Here is a 17,808-nt window from a genome sequence, read left to right on the forward strand (position 1 = left end):
ACATAATATGTAAGTGTCGACTCGCGTGATTTTGCGCTAAACAATCAAACTCACATAGCACAATGCAGACAAAAGCATGTCAAAATTCAAACAATACTCTTCAGAGAGTTACAGTAATAGGTATTTTTCCATCTAGAAGAAAAATGTCCTTTCTCTGCTCTCTTTTATTCATTTATCCATTGAGCATCTCTCACATCACTCATAGGTTCCATCCAAAATAGCACCCTCTATCCTATTTTGTGCACCACTTATAACCAGGGCCCATACAAGTGTTGGGCATCACATCACAGTTAGTTGGGCTAGTGAACACTGATGTGAGTGGACAGGACATGCAACTTGGTCGCTGATCAGGAACGAGACAGTTTGGCTTTGCTGGCCCTGCAGGACACTGGTTGGCACCTCGCAGACATGAGCTAATTGAGCTTTAGGACTTGGTGTGAAGAAGATAAACACGAAGAGTAAAAAAAACACTGACAGACAGTAATTCCATTAGGAGAAAAAAAACCAGTGAATTGATGAGGATATTAAAGAGAACATTAGACTGATTAGCTGTTATTTTATGAATAATGGAATAGGTGTCTGCTGATCCAAGTGAATGACATTTGAGAAAGAGAGAGAGAAAAGAGAGAAAAAGAATGAAAAGAGAGAATCGAGTGATAGAGGAAAAGAGTGGGAAAAAGTCTTCAAATTAAATTATATCTGTATCCGCACAGTGATTAATAATGTAGGACAGAGAGAAAATAGAGAGAGAAGTGTATAAAGGTGTGAAGAGGAGAGATAGGGCTCAGGATAGATTGAGAAACGTGGAGGATCAAGAGGAGTCAATGGCTGCCGTGGATTTGCGGTTGATTGACAGGAAATGATGGGAAGGGACAAACACAGCATACATACAACAACACTCACCTTTAAAATTCATATGACCCTCAGAATATATGGAACGTAGTCAAAATAGCAATGGATTTCAATAGAAAGGTTAGAGTTTAAGGGTGCGCCTGTGATGCGTTTGTGTGCAAGCATATTATTTTAACACGGTTATTTCAAGTGAAGTGTATACTGACAGTCAACGTTTCAGGATGAATCCCCCAACCTCCCCTATTCTACTTCCACACTTCCGTCCCCCATTGACATGGAATGTGATTACCTCATCAAAGCAGAAGCTAGGTAACGGATCAAGCAATATCTGTCCCTGTGGGGGAGATGGGAGATGTAACAGGGGGGAAGTGGGCTTTGATGTGGAGTGGAGCGAGTAGACCTGAGCCAGGGAGAGCTCAGCACAGCCTGCTGCATGAGTAACATGGAGCCACGACCTATGGATACGCCCATACACACAGAGTCACATACAGAGCTGTCACATAGGCAGGCCATGCTTGCTTGCACACTGGAACATGCAGATATAGTATGGACGTCACACATATTCATTCACAAACTAACGGTATCACTCACTCACTCACTGTCTACACATACGGTGGGGTCCAACATTACACCCTTGATTAAGATTAGAAAAAATTACTATATAAAATAAATAATTAAAATACTGAGCTATATTGTATGCTAAAAAAAACATTATTTTATACTTATACAGTTGCTCAGAGAAAGAGACTTTGTTCAACAAGGAATAATTTTTTTGTCTCAAAAAGGTAGGGTTAAAAATGATTGACAACCCTGTTTTCAACACCTTCAAATAGCTCACCTTGCGAGGATAACGTAACTGAGCCTTTTTCTAAAATGTATTATGAGTTGGAGAACACATTGGGAGGGATCCATACAGAATCCTTCCAGATCCTTGATATCCTTCGTCTGTGTTTATGGGATTGTCCTCTTCAAATCAAACCACATGTTTTCAATTGGCTTCATGTCTGGAAACTGACATAACTATTGCAAAAAGTTGATTATGTGGCCAGGTAACCATTTTATTTGTGGATTTTTATGTATGCTTGGGGTTATTGTCTTCCTGGAAGAGGAATGGTCTAAGATCCCTTCCAATGTGTTCTCCAACTCATAAAACATTTTGGAAAAAGGCTTAGTGCCATTATCTTTGTAAGGTGAGGTATTGAAAACAGTGGTGTCAGTGATATTGACCCCTGCCTTTTGAGAGAAAAAACGGCATCTATTTCTCTGAGCAATTGTATTAGTATAAAATAATATAATTTTCCATTTGTTTAGCATACAGTATAGCTCAGTATTTCAATTGTTTATTTTATACAGTAATATTTTCTTATCTTTGTGTCAATCATTTCAAACCCCACTGTACATATGAGCAGATTCACGCACGCACGCACGCACGCACACACACACACACACGCACACACACACACACACACACACACACACACACACACACACACACACACACACACACACACACACACACACACACACACACAGGCATGTTTGTTTTACTATCCTTGTGGGGACCAAACAATTGATTCCCATTCAAAATCCTATTTTCCCTAACCCCAAACCCCTAAACCTAACCTTAAACCCTAACCACTAAACCTAATTCTAACCCTAATCCTAATTGTAACCCTAACCGTAAACCTAACCCCTAAACCTAAAATAGCCTTTTTCTTTGTGGTGACCGGTGAGATGTCCCCACTTGTCAGAATTTTCTTTGTTTTACTATCCTTGTGAGGACATACACACACGCACACTCACAATATCGCTCACACTCACTCACTAATAATCGTACACACACTCCCCCACTGACAAACTCATGAACACAAATAGACCCCTGACGTTCAGCTGATGCTGGGCGTGAGTCTTCATACAGTTCCTCTGATGTCCCATCCAGTCCCTTAGTTCCATAAATAATGCATCTCAACCATCATGTCCTCATGGGTGACTGATGTGGTGGCTAATTTATGCATTACCAAATGAGGAGAGTTACAAACTTTACACACCAGAGTTATACTTAAACTACATCTTTAATAATAAGAGCTTTGCAATAGCACTTGACTTTCAATGATGCGCCATTGAAAGTGACAACACAAAAGTACAAAGATCTTTTATAGCCAAGATACACCCATCTCAACTTACATGACGAACAACAGATACATAGAATGGTCACAAGGTTAAGATTTGTATGAAAGATATCTATAAAACATAGCAGACAGCAACTGCTGTGTCAACAGTTTTCATTGTATAGACCAGCGTCTGGTCCTCCTACTCCAAACTAGAACCGTCTCTCCCTGGTACGGTATAGAACAGAACCATTAGCTCATGTTCTCTGGAATGCTCTTTAGGCGTTATTATCAGAAGACATCGTAAATCTCCTCTGTCAGTGCTATCTCATAGAGGCCCATCCTCAGTAGAACACACACACAATAGTTAACAGAATACTCTATTCTGTCGAATAAAACAACCATTATAATACAATACAAGCATTATAACATAATCTTGCAATTTTCCACGACACTGAACAACATCGCCCTAGCCCCGTGGACCTCCCTTGAGTCTCCAGATGTTGTTTGTGTGTGTGGCTGCTCATGTACTGTATGTGTACTATCCTCCTTTACATATTATTTCCATTTGACCATTGACCTGACGTCCCGTTCTTCTGTCTTCCCTCTCTCTTTTCTCTCTTCTCTCTCTTCCTTCTCTGTCTTCTCTCTCTTCTCTGTCTTCCCCGTCTTTGCAGGACGACCACTCCATGTTCTTCCAGTTTGGCCCGTCCATAGAGCAGCAGGCCTCCATCATGCTGAAGATCATGGAGGAATACGACTGGTACATCTTCTCCATCGTCACCACCTACTACCCCGGATACCAGGACTTTGTCAACAAAGTGAGGCAGACCAGACCTGGGGTCAAATACTATTGGAAATCAGTTCAAATACACTATTTATACAAAAGTATGTGGACACCCCTTCAAATAGTGGATTCGGCTATTTCAGCCACACCCATTGCTGACAGGTGTATAAAATCGATCACACAGCCTTCCAATCTCCATAGACAAACATTGGCAGTAGAATGGCTTTACTGAAGAGCTCAGTGACTTTTAACATGGCACCGTCATAGGATGCCACCTTTCCAACAAGTCAGTTCATCAAATTTCTGCCCTGCTAGTGCTGTTATTGTGATGTGGAAATGTCTAGGAGCGACAACGGCTCAGCTGCGAAGTGGTAGGCCACACAAGCTCACAGAATGGGACCGGCGAGAGCTGAAGCGAGTAGCGCGTAAAAATCATCTGTCCTCCGCAACACTCACTACTGAGTTCCAAACTGCCTCTGGAAGCAAAGTCAGCACAAGAAGTGTTTGTCGGGAGCTTCATGAAATTAGTTTCCATGGCCGAGCAGCCGCACACAAGCCTAAGATCACCATGTGCAACGCCAAGCATCGGCTGGAGTGGTGTAAAGCTCGCCGCAATTGGACTCTGGAGCATTGGAAATGTGTTCTCTGCAGTGATGAATCACGCTTCACCATCTGGCAGTCCGACGGATTAATCTGGATTTGGCAGATGCCAGGAGAACGCTACCTGCCCAAATGCGTAATGCCAACTGTAAAGTTTGTTGGAGGAGGAATAATGTTCTGGGGCTGTTTTTCATGTTTCGGGCTCCTTAGTTCCAGTGAAGAGAAATCTTAACGCTACAGCATGCAATGACAGTCTAGACGATTCTGTGCTTCCAAATTTGTGGCAACAGTTTGGGGACGGCGCTTTCCAGTTTCAGCACGACAATGCCCTGTGCACAAAGCGAGATCCATACAGAAATGGCTTTTTGAGATCAGTGTGGAAGAACTTCACTGGCCTGCACAGAGCCCTGACCTCAACCCCACCAAAAACCTTTGGAATGAATTGGAACACCGACTGTGAGCAAGGCTTAATCGCCCAACATCAGTGCCCGACCTCATTAATGCTCTTGTGGCAGAATGGAAGCAAGTGCCCGCAGCAATGTTCCAATATCTAGTGGAAAGCCTTCCCAGAAGAGTGGAGGCTGTTATAGCAGCAAAGGGGGGACCAACTCCATATTAATGCCCATGATTTTGGAATGAGATGTTCGACGAGCGGATGTCCACATACTTTTGGTCATGTAGTGTACTTTGGCTGTGCTTGATTGAACTCGCCTGTTGCAATGAACTAAAAGAAAAGTAGCATGTTCAAACCTTGCACATCTGGCACTCCAAGCAAAGTATTTTAAAAATGGCATCCATTTTCTCCTGTTTCTATATCTTATTCATCATTGTTCCTGTGAAACCCCTATGAGAGATGCCCCATACCAAACCTGTTGTTGTTATGAAACCCCTATGAGAGATGCCCCACACCAAACCTGTTGTTCCCATGGAACCCATATGAGAGATACCGCACACCAATCAATCAATCAACCAAATGTATTTATAAAGCCAATCTTACATCAGCTGATGTCACAAAGTGCTGTTCAGAAACCCAGCCTAAAACCCCAAACAGCAAGCAATGCAGGTGTAGAAGCACAATGGCTAGGAAAAACTCCCTAGAAAGGCCAGAACCTAGGAAGAAACCTAGAGAGGAACCAGGCTATGAGGGGTGGCCAGTCCTCTTCTGGCTGTGCCGGGTGGAGATTATAACAGAACATGGCCAAAATGTTCAAATGTTCATCGATGACCAGCAGGGTCAAATAATAATAATCATAGTGGTTGTCGAGGGTGCAAGAGGTCAGCACCTCAGGAGTAAATGTCAGTTGGCTTTTCATAGCCGATCATTCAGAGTATCTCTACTGCTCCTGCTGTCTCTAGAGAGTTGAAAACAGCAGGTCTGGGACAGGTAGCACATCCGGTGAACAGGTCAGGGTTCTATAGCTGCAGGCAGAACAGATGAAACTGGAGCAACAGCACGGCCAGGTGGACTGAGGACAGCAAGGAGTCATCAGGCCAGGTAGTCCTGAGACATGGTCCTAGGGCTCATGTCCTCCGAGAGAGAGAAAGAAAGAAAGAAAGAAAGAGAGAAAGAAAGAAAGAGAGAAAAAGAGAGAAAGAAAGAGAGAATTAGAGAGAGCATACTTCAATTCACACAGGACACCGGATAAGACAGGAGAAATACTCCAGATATAACAGACTGACCCTAGCCCCCCGACACATAAACTACTGCAGCATAAATACTGGAGACTGAGACAGGAGGGGTCGGGAGACACTGTGGCCCCGTCCGACGATACCCCCGGACAGGGCCAAACAGGCAGGATATAACCCCACCCACTTTGCCAAAGCACAGCCCCCACACCACTAGAGGGATCTCTTCAACCACCAACTTACCATCCTGAGACAAGGCCGAGTATAGCCAACAAAGATCTCCGCCACGGCACACCCCAAGGTGGAGCGCCAACCCGGACAGGAAGATCACGTCAGTGACTCAACCCACTCAAGTGACGCACTCCTCCCAGGGATGGCATGGAAGAGCACCAGTAAGCCAGTGACTCAGCCCCTGTAATAGTGTTCGATGCAGAGAATCCCAGTGGAGAGAGGGGAACCGGTCAGGCAGAGACAGCAAGGGCAGTTCGTTGCTCCAGTGCCTTTCCGTTCACCTTCACACTCCTGGGCCAGACTACACTCAATCATAGGACCTACTGAAGAGATGAGTCTTCAATAAAGACTTAAAGGTTGAGATCGAGTCTGCGTCTCTCACACGGGTAGGCAGACCATTCCATAAAAATGGAGCTCTATAGGAGAAAGCCCTGCCTCCAGCTGTTTGCTTAGAAATTCTAGGGACAATAAGGAGGCCTGCGTCTTGTGACCGTAGCGTACGTGTAGGTATGTACGGCAGGACCAAATTGGAAAGTTAGGTTGGAGCAAGCCCATGTAATGCTTTGTAGGTTAGCAGTAAAACCTTGAAATCAGCCCTTGCTTTAACAGGAAGCCAGTGTAGAGAGGCTAGCACTGGAGTAAACCTGTTGTTCCTATGAAACCCTATGAGAAATGCCCCATACCAAACCTGTTGTTCCTATGAAACCCCTATGAGAGATGCCCCACACCAAACCTGTTGTCCTTTCCCTTTGTCTTGAAAGCATTCTTTAGAAAACAGCCATTACCTAAAGCTCAAGTACAACTACTAGTCTTACACCTGCACAGCTAAACCCAAGAGAGGAGCCAGAAAGACTGCCAGACAGACAGTAAACTGTTTACTTTTCAAGTGGTGTTACTTGTGTGGATATTGGAACAGAACGTCAATACTTTTCTTTCCTCGTCTTCCTTCTCCTCCTCCCTCCCTCTCTCCTCTTCTTTTCCTCATCCTCCCTCACTCTTCTACCTCCTCCTCCCCTCTCTCTTCTTCCTTCTCCTTCCTCTCTCCTCTCCCCCCACCCCCCTTTCCCTCTCCCCCACCATAGATCCGGAGCACCATAGAGAACAGTTTTGTGGGCTGGGAGCTAGAAGAAGTCCTCCTGTTGGACATGTCTGTGGATGACGGAGACGCTAAGATCCAGAACCAGATGAAGAAGCTGCAGAGCCCTGTCTACCTGCTTTACTGCACCAAGGAGGAGGCCTACACCATCTTTGAGGTGGCAAACTCTGTGGGACTGACGGGATACGGGTACACCTGGATCGTACCGTCGCTAGTGGCCGGCGACGCCGATAATGTCCCCGCCGTGTTTCCCACAGGTAGTTACTGGATGGGGTTAGAATGGGGGTCAGGAGAAGGGTAAAAAGTTAAGGTGCATACTGATCCAGGAGCAGTTTATTCTCCCCAGCTTTTAAACCTTATTAAACGGAAAATACAAAACTGATCTTAGATCAGCGTCTCTGGGAAACTTCATCCTACTCTGGGTGAGCTCAGCTGTAAAGGGAGTTGGATTTTGGGATTTCAAACAAGTTTCTAATTCATGTGGCACCTCTGTTATTTGAGATGGCTCTTTTAACCTCTGTCTCCACCTCCCACCTTTTCACCCCTCTTCCTTCCACATCTTCCCCTACCCCCCATTTTCTTCTCTTTTTCCCTTTCTATTTTTCCCTCTCTCTCTCTCTCTCTCTCTCTCTCTCTTTCTCTCAGGGCTAATTTCGGTGTCGTATGATGAATGGGACTACAGTTTGGAGGCTCGGGTGCGGGATGCAGTGGCTGTCATCGCCATGGCGACCTCCACCATGATGCTGGACCGGGGGCAACACACACTGCTCAAGTCAGGCTGCAACGAGACCCCTAACAAGAAGGGCTCCAAACAAGGCAACTCTAATGAAGTGCTCAAGTGAGTGCCCTAGATATGGGGGTACAGAGGCGTAGAAACATAGAGTATAGTAGGGTAGAGACTATAAGGGCGCTGCTGACCTGCAAAATGACTAACCATCATCTAAAACTGACACTTACATTACCTTAACCAAACCCTTAACCCTGACCCTAACTCTAACCAAATTTTAGCCAATTCTGAAAGGAAATATCGGTTTGCAGGTTAGGAGTGTCCGTATAGCCTTTTCCTTATAGTACACAAACACCTAGACACACATACAATACCCATGCACATACACAAACTCACACACATACACAAACTCACACACATACACACGCACAGACTTTTGAGGAACATTGTCCTCTTTTTAGTCATCCCAGCAGACCCTGAAGAGAGGTGGATATGTACAGCCTTTTACAACAGTCTTATCTTACCATGAACCACAATAATCATGAAAGAAAACATATTTTTCTTTCTTCATTTACTTGTTTTGTTATCTGACGCATTACAGTACAGAACATTACAGTACACTCAGTACATGAATAATTAATCTCCATTTAACTTCATAGGGCTTTGCTTTTAGTGCCTGCATTGTTCATAGATTCTGTGACTAATTGAATGCTTGGGGACAAACGGATTAAATTAAAAGAGGTCCAAAGAACAGTAGGAGGTTATGAGGTGTGTGTGTGTGTGTGTGTGTGTGTGTTTTGTGTGTGTGTGTGTTTGTGTTTTGTGTGTGTGTGTTTTGTGTGAGTGTGTGTTAGACTCCCTTCCTCTAGCACTGTTGTTGGGGTACTGACTGATGATGCTGTTAGCTCCAGAGTTACATTTACAGTCTAATAAGGGTTGGGGTACTGACTGATGATGCTATTATCTCCAGAGTTACATTTACAGTCTAATAAGGGTTGGGGTACTGATTGAGTTACATTTACAATCTAATAAGGGTTGGGGGTACTGACTGATGATGCTGTTATCTCCAGAGTTACATTTACAGTCTACTAAGGGTTGGGGTACTGATTGAGTTACATTTACAATCTAATAAGGGTTGGGGTACTGACTGATGATGCTGTTATCTCCAGAGTTACATTTACAGTCTAATAAGGGTTGGGGTACTGACTGATGATGCTGTTATCTCAATATATACTCGTACAAAAGCCGTTCCTCTCTCAATCCTCCACTTTCCTTTTCTAAAAAATAAACAGAATTGTATTTTTTGTGGTTGGTTTGGATTGGAGTGTGTGTGTGTGTGTGTGTGTGTGTGTGTGCGTGCGTGCGTGTGTGTGTGTGTGCGTGTGTGCGTGTGCACGTGCGAGTGTGCGTGTGTGAGATATGCAACCTGGGTGAGAGTATAACATTTTTGGGATGTTTATTTGTTTTATTATCAGATGCAGTTATGCGTATACGTCCCTCATCGCAACTTCCAAACAACAGGAATAAAATAACACAAACACAAACCCATGAATATTTCAATCCCCAACGGAGTTCCTTCTCTGTCACTGAGACCCAGAGTTGGTAGTTAGGGCCTGGCATTCAATCATCCTCCTGGAGTACACCTGGGACCCTTGTCAAAACACACAGGGCTGAGCGGAGGTACAGAATGAGAGGTGATGGTGACCCTAATGGCTTGGATGCCCCTACCCTCCTCCCACCCCCCTCCTGGATTCCCCTTCCTCCCCCTTTCACCCCTCACCTCCTCCCCTAACTCCTGGATGCCTACCCCCCACCACCCCCTCGACTCCCCCAACCCCCCAGTAACAGACATTATGCCCTGTAGGCCCTATGTGCGTGACTCGTGAACGTGGTGGATCCATGCCACCGGAGGATAGATAGTGTAATGCTAGATTTGCATGCCATGCTGTCAGACAGTGATGGTCTACATCAGGGGGGGGGGCTCAGTGACTCACACTCTCTGTTTGGGGAGGAAGTGTGGTGGTGTGTCTGTGTGTGCATGTGAGCGCGTGCGTGCCTGTGTATCACATTCTCTGCTTGTTTTGGGGAGCAGGTTGACCTCATGGGGATATAGCCTCTGACTGGAGGGTTCTCTCGTGTTTCTCCCTCCCTGCCACTGAGGAGAGGACAGAACATGAGGTCTGGTGTAATGAGAAAATGTGCTGGAAGTGGTTTGGGATGATGAGCCGCTATGGGGCTTATTGGTGTGTATGGCTAGGGAGGCAGAGAGAGGGGAGAGGTGTGGGATGAGAAGAAGTGTGTATGTGTGTAAGTGTGTGCGTGCGTGGGTGGGGGAGGAAGTGTGTAATTTTCTCTTATACATACAGTACCAGTCAAAAGTTTGGATGCACTTACTCATTCAAGGGTTCTTCTTTATTTTTACTATTTTCTACATTGTAGAATAACTGCGAAAACATCAAAACTATGAAATAACACATATCGAATCATGTAGTAACCAAAAAATTGTTAAAGAAATCAAAATATATTAAATTTTTTAGATTGTTCAAAGTTGCCACCCTTTGCCTTGATGACAACTTTGCACACTCTTGGCATCTCTCAACCAGCTTCATCTGGAATGCTTTTACAACAGTCTTGAAGGAGTTCCCACGTATGCTGAGCACTTGTTGGCTGCTTTTCCTTCACTCTGTGCTCCAACTCATCCCAAACCATCTCAATTGGGTTGAGGTCGGGTGATTGTGGAGGCCAGGTCATCTGATGCAGCACTCCATCACTCTTCTTCTTGGTCAAATAGCCCTTACACAGCCTTGAGGTGTATTTTGGGTCATTGTCCTGTTGAAAACAAATGATAGTCCCACTAAGTGCAAACCAAATGGGATGGCATATCGCTGTGGTAGCCATGCTGGTTAAGAGTGCCTTGAATTCTAAATAAATCACAGACAGTGTCACCAGCAAAGCACCACCATCACACCTCCTCCATGCTTCACGGTGGGAACCACACATGCGGAGATCATCCGTTCACCTACTCTGCGTCTCACAAAGACACAGCCGTTGGAACCAAAAATCTCAAATTTGGACTCATCAGTCCTAAGGACAGATTTCCACAGGTCTAATGTCCATTGCTCGTGTTTTTGGCCCAAGCAAGTCTCTTCTTATTGTTGGTGTCCTTTAGTAGTGGTTTATTTGCAGAAATTCGATCATAAAGGCCTGATTCACACCGACTTATCTGAACAGTTGATGTTGAGATATGTCTGTTACTTAAACTCTGTGAAGCATTTATTTGGGCTGCAATTTCTGAGACTGGTAACTGTAATGAACGTATCCTCTGCAGCAGAGGTAACTCTGCGTCTTCCTTTCCTGTGGCAGTCTTCATGAGAGCCAGTTTCATCCTAGCGCTTGATGGTTTTTGCGACTGCACTTGAAGAAACTTTCAAAGTTCTTGAAGTTTTCCACATTGACTGACAATCATGTCTTAAAGCAATGATGGACTGTCGTTTCTCTTTGCTTATTTGAGCTGTTCTTGCCATAATATGGACTTGGTCTTTTACTGTATAGGGCTATCTTCTGTGTACCACCCCTACCTTGTCACAGCATAACTGATTGGCTCAAACATAAACCTGGCCCGTTTCCTGTTGCTCGGGGCAACATATCTTCCCAGAATTCTCAACGTGTGTGTGGATCTACTTTCCAGGGGGGGTCCTATCTCTACAAAGTGGAGACTGCACCCCTCGGTGGTTCCCCAGATATGGGACCGGATCAGCATGGCCAATGTAGATCTTAAACATCGCAAGAAAATGCACATTGTTGTCTGTTCTTCTCAATGAGGGATCTTGGCCCCCCGTTGGGAACGGATGCTTTGGCGTATCAGTGGCCTCGTACCCTGCGCTATGCATTTCCTCCGATGCATCTGATTCAAGCCACCGTGGGGAGGGTCTTTCAGGAGGGTCTGTTGTTGATTGTTGTGTCTCCCCGTTGGCCCAGACAACCCTGGTTCCCGGTGATCATCCGCCTGTTGGGCTGGGAACCGTGGAGGGTTCCGTGTCTTCGGGATCTATTGACCCAGGCGCATGGGAGAGTTTGGCACCCACGACCACATATATGGGATCAGTGGGTTTGGCCCCTGAAAGGTTGAATTTGACGGCTAGGGGTTTACCCTTGAAAGTGATTACGACTGTACAGTTGGCGAGTCACACACTCTACGAGAGGGTTGTATACATATAAGTGGGGTGCATTTGAGTGTTGGTGTCTGGTTTAAGGAGTTTCTCCTTTTCAAAGCTCTTTGGTGGACATTTTGATGTTCTTGCAATAACTTTTTGAGCAGGGCCTTTTTCACATTGGAGGCATATATGGCAGCTATCTCGGAGTGTCATGTAGGGATTGACAGCTCTACCCAGTGGTCTTATCCTCTGGGGTGCGGTACCTGAAAGACGTGTGTCGGCTCAGACCAGTGTCTGAGCCTATGGCACCAATCTAGGACCTGGCTTTGGTCCTGGACACTCTGTGTGAGCCTCTGTTTGAACCACTGGAGTCTGTGGACCTGCTATGTAGTGTGCATTTGCGCTTTACCAAGTCACAACAGGGGTTCTGCTGTTTTGAAAATGTGGTTGCTTGTACGAGTTCTGATATTCCAGGCTTACAAGGTAAGTATTGTTCTTAGAACTGTGAGGTTTATGGATTGCAGTGGCAGCATGGCAGTGCGCATCGTCAAGTTGCAGCAGGTTCTGGTTCCCTATATGCTTCACGGAGTCGTGGCTGAACGACAACAATATCAACATACACCTGGCTGGTTATATGATGTACCGGTAGAATAGAACAGCAGCGTCTGGTAAGACAAGGGGCGGCGGTCTAAGTATTTTTGTAAACAACAGCTGGTGCATGATATCTAAGGAAGTCTCAAGCCATTGCTCGCCTGAGGTAGAGTTTCTCATGATAAGCTGTAGACCACATTACCTATATTCTTTGTAGCTATTTACATACCACCACAGTCAGAGGCTGGCACCAAGATAGCATTGAATGAGCTGTATTCCGCCGTAAGCAAACAAGAAAATGCTCACCCAGAGGCGGTGCTCCTAGTAGCCGTGGACTTTAATCAGGGGCGAAAATCTGATATCAACTTTGGAGGTGTCAGGGATTTCTTCGTCGGAGGATGATATGGCGAAATCATCATCGGAAAATGAGGACCAATATGCAGCAGAGTTGAAATGGTTCATTTTGAACTTTTAATAAATTCCAAAACGAACATACAAAATAACAAAAACGAACGCACGATACACTGACAGTCCTGTTAGGTTTACACACACTAAACACGGAACACGGAACAATCTCCCACAAATACACAGACAAACACACCCAACTAATATAGGACTTCCAATCAAAGGCAACACCACACAGCTGCCTTCAATTGGAAGTCCACCCCAATTAACTCAACATAGAAACAGATCAACCAGACTACACATAGAAATACATCAACATAGACCATAACTCAAAACCCGGAAATAATAAATCAAACGCCCTCCTAACTAACACACCACCCTGAACCACATAAAACAAATACCCTCTGCCAGGTCCTGACCAAACTAAAATGACAATTAACCCTTATACTGGCCAGGACGTGACAGGAGGGGACAATTACGTAACATTTTCTCAAGAGCAATTCCTGAGGGGGACACCAAAAGTAGTGCTGTAACACATAGCCTACATTGTAATATGGTAAATGTATATTGAGGAACCAAAGAAATAAGGTGTTTGCCGTACTCCTAACTACCGGTACCCAAAACTACACAACTAATCACAACAGCAATACCATTGTCTTTAACAAATCATAGTTCAGTCACCAGTTTAAGTTGAGAGTGGGGGTATCCATGGCATTTTCCAATTATGTTCCTATTTTACAAGTAAAAAAAATTGAGAACCTTTCATAATGTTGCCAAACAAAGACTCAGCAAACTTACCTGAGACTCCCTGTCTCTGCCAGTCTGTCCCTGCATATCTGTCCCCAACTCTGCTCTCTGTGTGCCATCTGTTGCCTGCTCTGCCTAATGACATCATTGTGAAACATTTCCATTAGAATTTCATTTCTTTCTTATGAACATTTTATCAACTAGTCTTTGAGATATTAGGCTACTAGGGTTCTTTGCGTTTTGGTGTACTGAAAAATACTCTGATGTCCGTCTTTTATTTTTCTGCAATTTTTCTACCTGGCTGGCTGGCTACACACACACACACACACACAGTAGGAGATGGGCTTCTATCATCTTATCTTTCATCATTCTATTTGGGCTTCGATCTAAAAGGTAGCTAGCAAATGTAAAACGGATTAAAATGACAAGAGTTGACAGCTGTATGAGTTCACCATTTACACAACATATGCTGCAACCTTTTGTAATTTTAATAGTTTGTTTCATATTGGCTGGCTTCCAACAATAGCTGAATTTGCAAAGCTAGCGAGCACCAATTCCGTTTCAGTGGTGTTTGCTATAATCTTTGCTACCCGGGTTAAATAAAGGTGAAATAAAATAAATAAATAAAAGTTCCCTTGCGACAATTTAGCTTTTGCAACGAGACCATTAAATATATTTAAGACAATGGTAGAAGAGAGTGTAGTTCTGTTCAGTTTGGACTCCAGTTTATCACTAACCTTATCACAGGGACTTTGAAGCACTAACTTACATCATCTGCATACTGATCTTGGAACAAATTGACGATAGCAAAGATTCCATCTTTGACGAGGCCACATATATGGAATAGGTACTAGCTAGCTTAATAGTTAATATTTGCGCGCTAGCTCTGCATATTCAGCTAGTGTGTGTGCGCGATTGACTGGATTAACCTCACGTCAGTTACGTTCATTGAGTGCCTTTCAGACAGTGGATACGACCCCTCTGTTACCTTGCCAACTAAGGAACTGGCAGTGGATCAAACCATTGTGAGGCAAAGGGTGGGGGGGTCGCAATCTTTTGAAACTTAAAAACGCGCTATTAAGTGTCTATAATCAGCACAATTGCTTTCATTGCGTATTATTAATATTATTTAAATTACATAGTTATGTTTCAGTGATATATTGGGGGGGACAAATCATATTTTTCCCAGGATGGGGGGGTCGTGTCCCCCCCGTCCCCCCCGGGATTTCTGCCCCTGACTTTAATGCAGGGAAACTTAAATCAGTTTTACCTAATTTCTATCAACATGTTAAATGTGCAACCAGAGGGAAAATAACTCTGGACTACCTATACTCCACACACAGAGATGTATACAAAGCTCTCCCTCACCCTCCATTCGGCAAATCTGACCATAATTCTATCCTCCTGATTCCTGCTTACAAGCAAAAATTAAAGCAGGAAGCACCAGTGACTAGATCAATAAAAAAGTGGTCAGATGAAGCACATGCTAAGCTACAGGACTGTTTTGCTAGCACAGACTGGAATAAGTTCCGGGATTCCTCCAATGGCATTGAGGAGTACACCACATCTGTCATTGGCTTCATCAATAAGTGCATCGATGACGTTGTCCCCACAGTGACTGTACGTACATTCACCAACCAGAAGCCATGGATTAAAGGCAACATCTGCACTGAGCTAAAGGCCAGAGCTGCTGCTTTCAAGGAGCAGGACTCTAACACGGGAGCTTTTAAGAAATCCCGCTATGCCCTCCGGTGAACCATCAAACATGCAAAGCGTCAATACAGACTAAGATCGAGTCGTACTACACCAGCTCTGACGCTCGCCGGATGTGGCAGGGCCTGCAAACCATTACAGACTACATTGGGAAGCACAGCCGAGAGCTGCCCAGTGACACGAGCCTACAGGACGAGCTAAACTACTTCTCTGCCCGCTTCGAGGCAAATAACATTGAAACATGCATGAGAGCACCAGCTGTCATTCGCAGCCCGAGCAGCGACCTTAATTAGTGCTGAATATGCAACGGGGTCCCTGAAAGGGGGCGTTGCAACGGGGTCCCTGAAAGAGCTCTATCGGACAGACACTTTAGGGTCCTCCTCTATAGGCCGAGACGGTTTCAATGCACCTAGTCTTGTGATTCTGGGACTTTTCTAAATGTCGTCATTTTTGCAACGTTCAAAATGAATTGAAGTCATTGCAAATAGACAAGGCTGTTTCTCGGCCTGAGAACCTTCTACAGCCACATATCTCACTGTGCACTATCAACTTAAGCTCTAGAACATGTATATAAAGTTTCAGAGCTCTAGGTCTGACGGTTCTTTGATGGTGCGAACACCGGTATCTATTGCAGGCTCTGTGTATCTGTACTGTTACTCCAGCCTGTGTGTGTGTGTGTGTGTGTGTGTGTGTGTGTGTGTGTGTGTGTGTGTGTGTGTGTGTGTGTGTGTGTGTGTGTGTGTGTGTGTGTGTGTGTGTGTGTGTGTGTGTGTGTGTGTGTGTGTGTGTGTGTGTGTGTGTGTGTGTGTGTGTGTGTGTGTGTGAGAGAGAGAGAGAGAGAGAGAGTTATTCTTGGACATCTGATAGGAGAAATGACTGATTTACAGTTCATGAGAGTTGCCTCATCACACATGAAATTTTGGAAAGACGTGACCTTTTTAACCCTTCGAAACAGCCCCTATGACCCCAATATAAGGCACTTCCGGTTGTCACAGGAAGCTGAAAGTAACACAGGCTCTGTGTGTCTGTAAGCCTCACACTGTGTCACTCCCCATTGACTGTGTGTGTGAGTACAGAATATCACAGAAATCACGTAGAGCTCCAAAACCCGCCTTAATGGATTCGTCTGAACACGCCGCAACTGGATCTATAACTTGCTTGATTTTTTTTTCTTTAACCATCACCAAATGGACATTGAACTATTTCTCAGAAATTACGATAGATAAATAGCTGGTTCTTTTTTTCCTTACACGTGTAGGTTTTTGTACTTTGACGTGAAGTGGTCAAATTAGCGCTGTATTACCGTTTTGACCTTGTATTACCGTTTTGACCTTTGACCTGTATTACCGTTTTGACCTACCGTTTTGAAAATGGGCCTCAACTTAAAAAGCGTTGAGGCCTCAACGACATCTTGTTTCTGGGCTTACAGCCCATTTGGCCAAACCTGTGCTCACCGAGTTTCATCTTCGAAGTCTTTTTTGTTTAGGAGAAACGCCCATGTCCGTTTGGTGATATTTTGTCAATTTGCAATAAGCAGCCAGTCGCCATCTGGTGGTATTTTCCAGTACAGCGGAAAAATGACAAAAAATTTAAAATGTTATAAAACGTAAACCAAATATCCAAGAGACTTTATTGGATGACTTCCCGGAAGACCGAGCCCTGGGGCACGACCTGAGGTCGTCGGCCTATTTTAATAACACTCGCGGACGTCTTGTAAGGGACCGTACATTTGCAATATGGAGATCCTCATCAACCATATGGGTAATGCCATGTAGTTTAGGGGCTCATAAGTAAGCATTTCACTGTAAGGTCTACACCTGTTGTATTCGGCGCATGTGACTAATAACATTTGATTTGATCTTGATTTGATTTATATGGGGCTCTGAGAGTTCAGGCTTCTCGGGTAAGTATTAGAGAAAAAGGTGGGTTCTATAACCCTTTTTTGGAGCCGGTGGAACCTGTGTGTGCTTCGCCTACCGTGGGCCTCCTAGTTTGGTACACTCTTAGCCGGCTTGGGGCGTGATTGTATGTCCCCATAGTATGTTATACCAAGTGACCGACTGAAAATAAACGTGCAGTTATGAATATAACTACTGTTCCCTGAAGGAGGGAACTAGGTATAACGTATTTTGCCCTCACGCTGTCAAGGGGTTTGGGCTCACTGAAGAGCA

General features: G+C 44.5%; 1 protein-coding gene across 1 annotated transcript in view; it reads left to right on the forward strand.

Annotated features, from left to right (window-relative positions):
* Nucleotides 1–17,808, forward strand: part of LOC106588930 (glutamate receptor ionotropic, NMDA 2B-like) — a 126,812-nt gene that overhangs the window by 64,310 nt on the left and 44,694 nt on the right. The window contains 3 exon segments of the mRNA XM_045691125.1: nt 3,638–3,781; nt 7,287–7,557; nt 7,946–8,138. Of these exon segments, the coding sequence (XP_045547081.1) occupies nt 3,638–3,781; nt 7,287–7,557; nt 7,946–8,138 (608 nt within the window).

This window comes from Salmo salar, chromosome ssa12, assembly GCF_905237065.1.
Source record: "Salmo salar chromosome ssa12, Ssal_v3.1, whole genome shotgun sequence".
Lineage (NCBI taxonomy): Eukaryota > Metazoa > Chordata > Actinopteri > Salmoniformes > Salmonidae > Salmo > Salmo salar.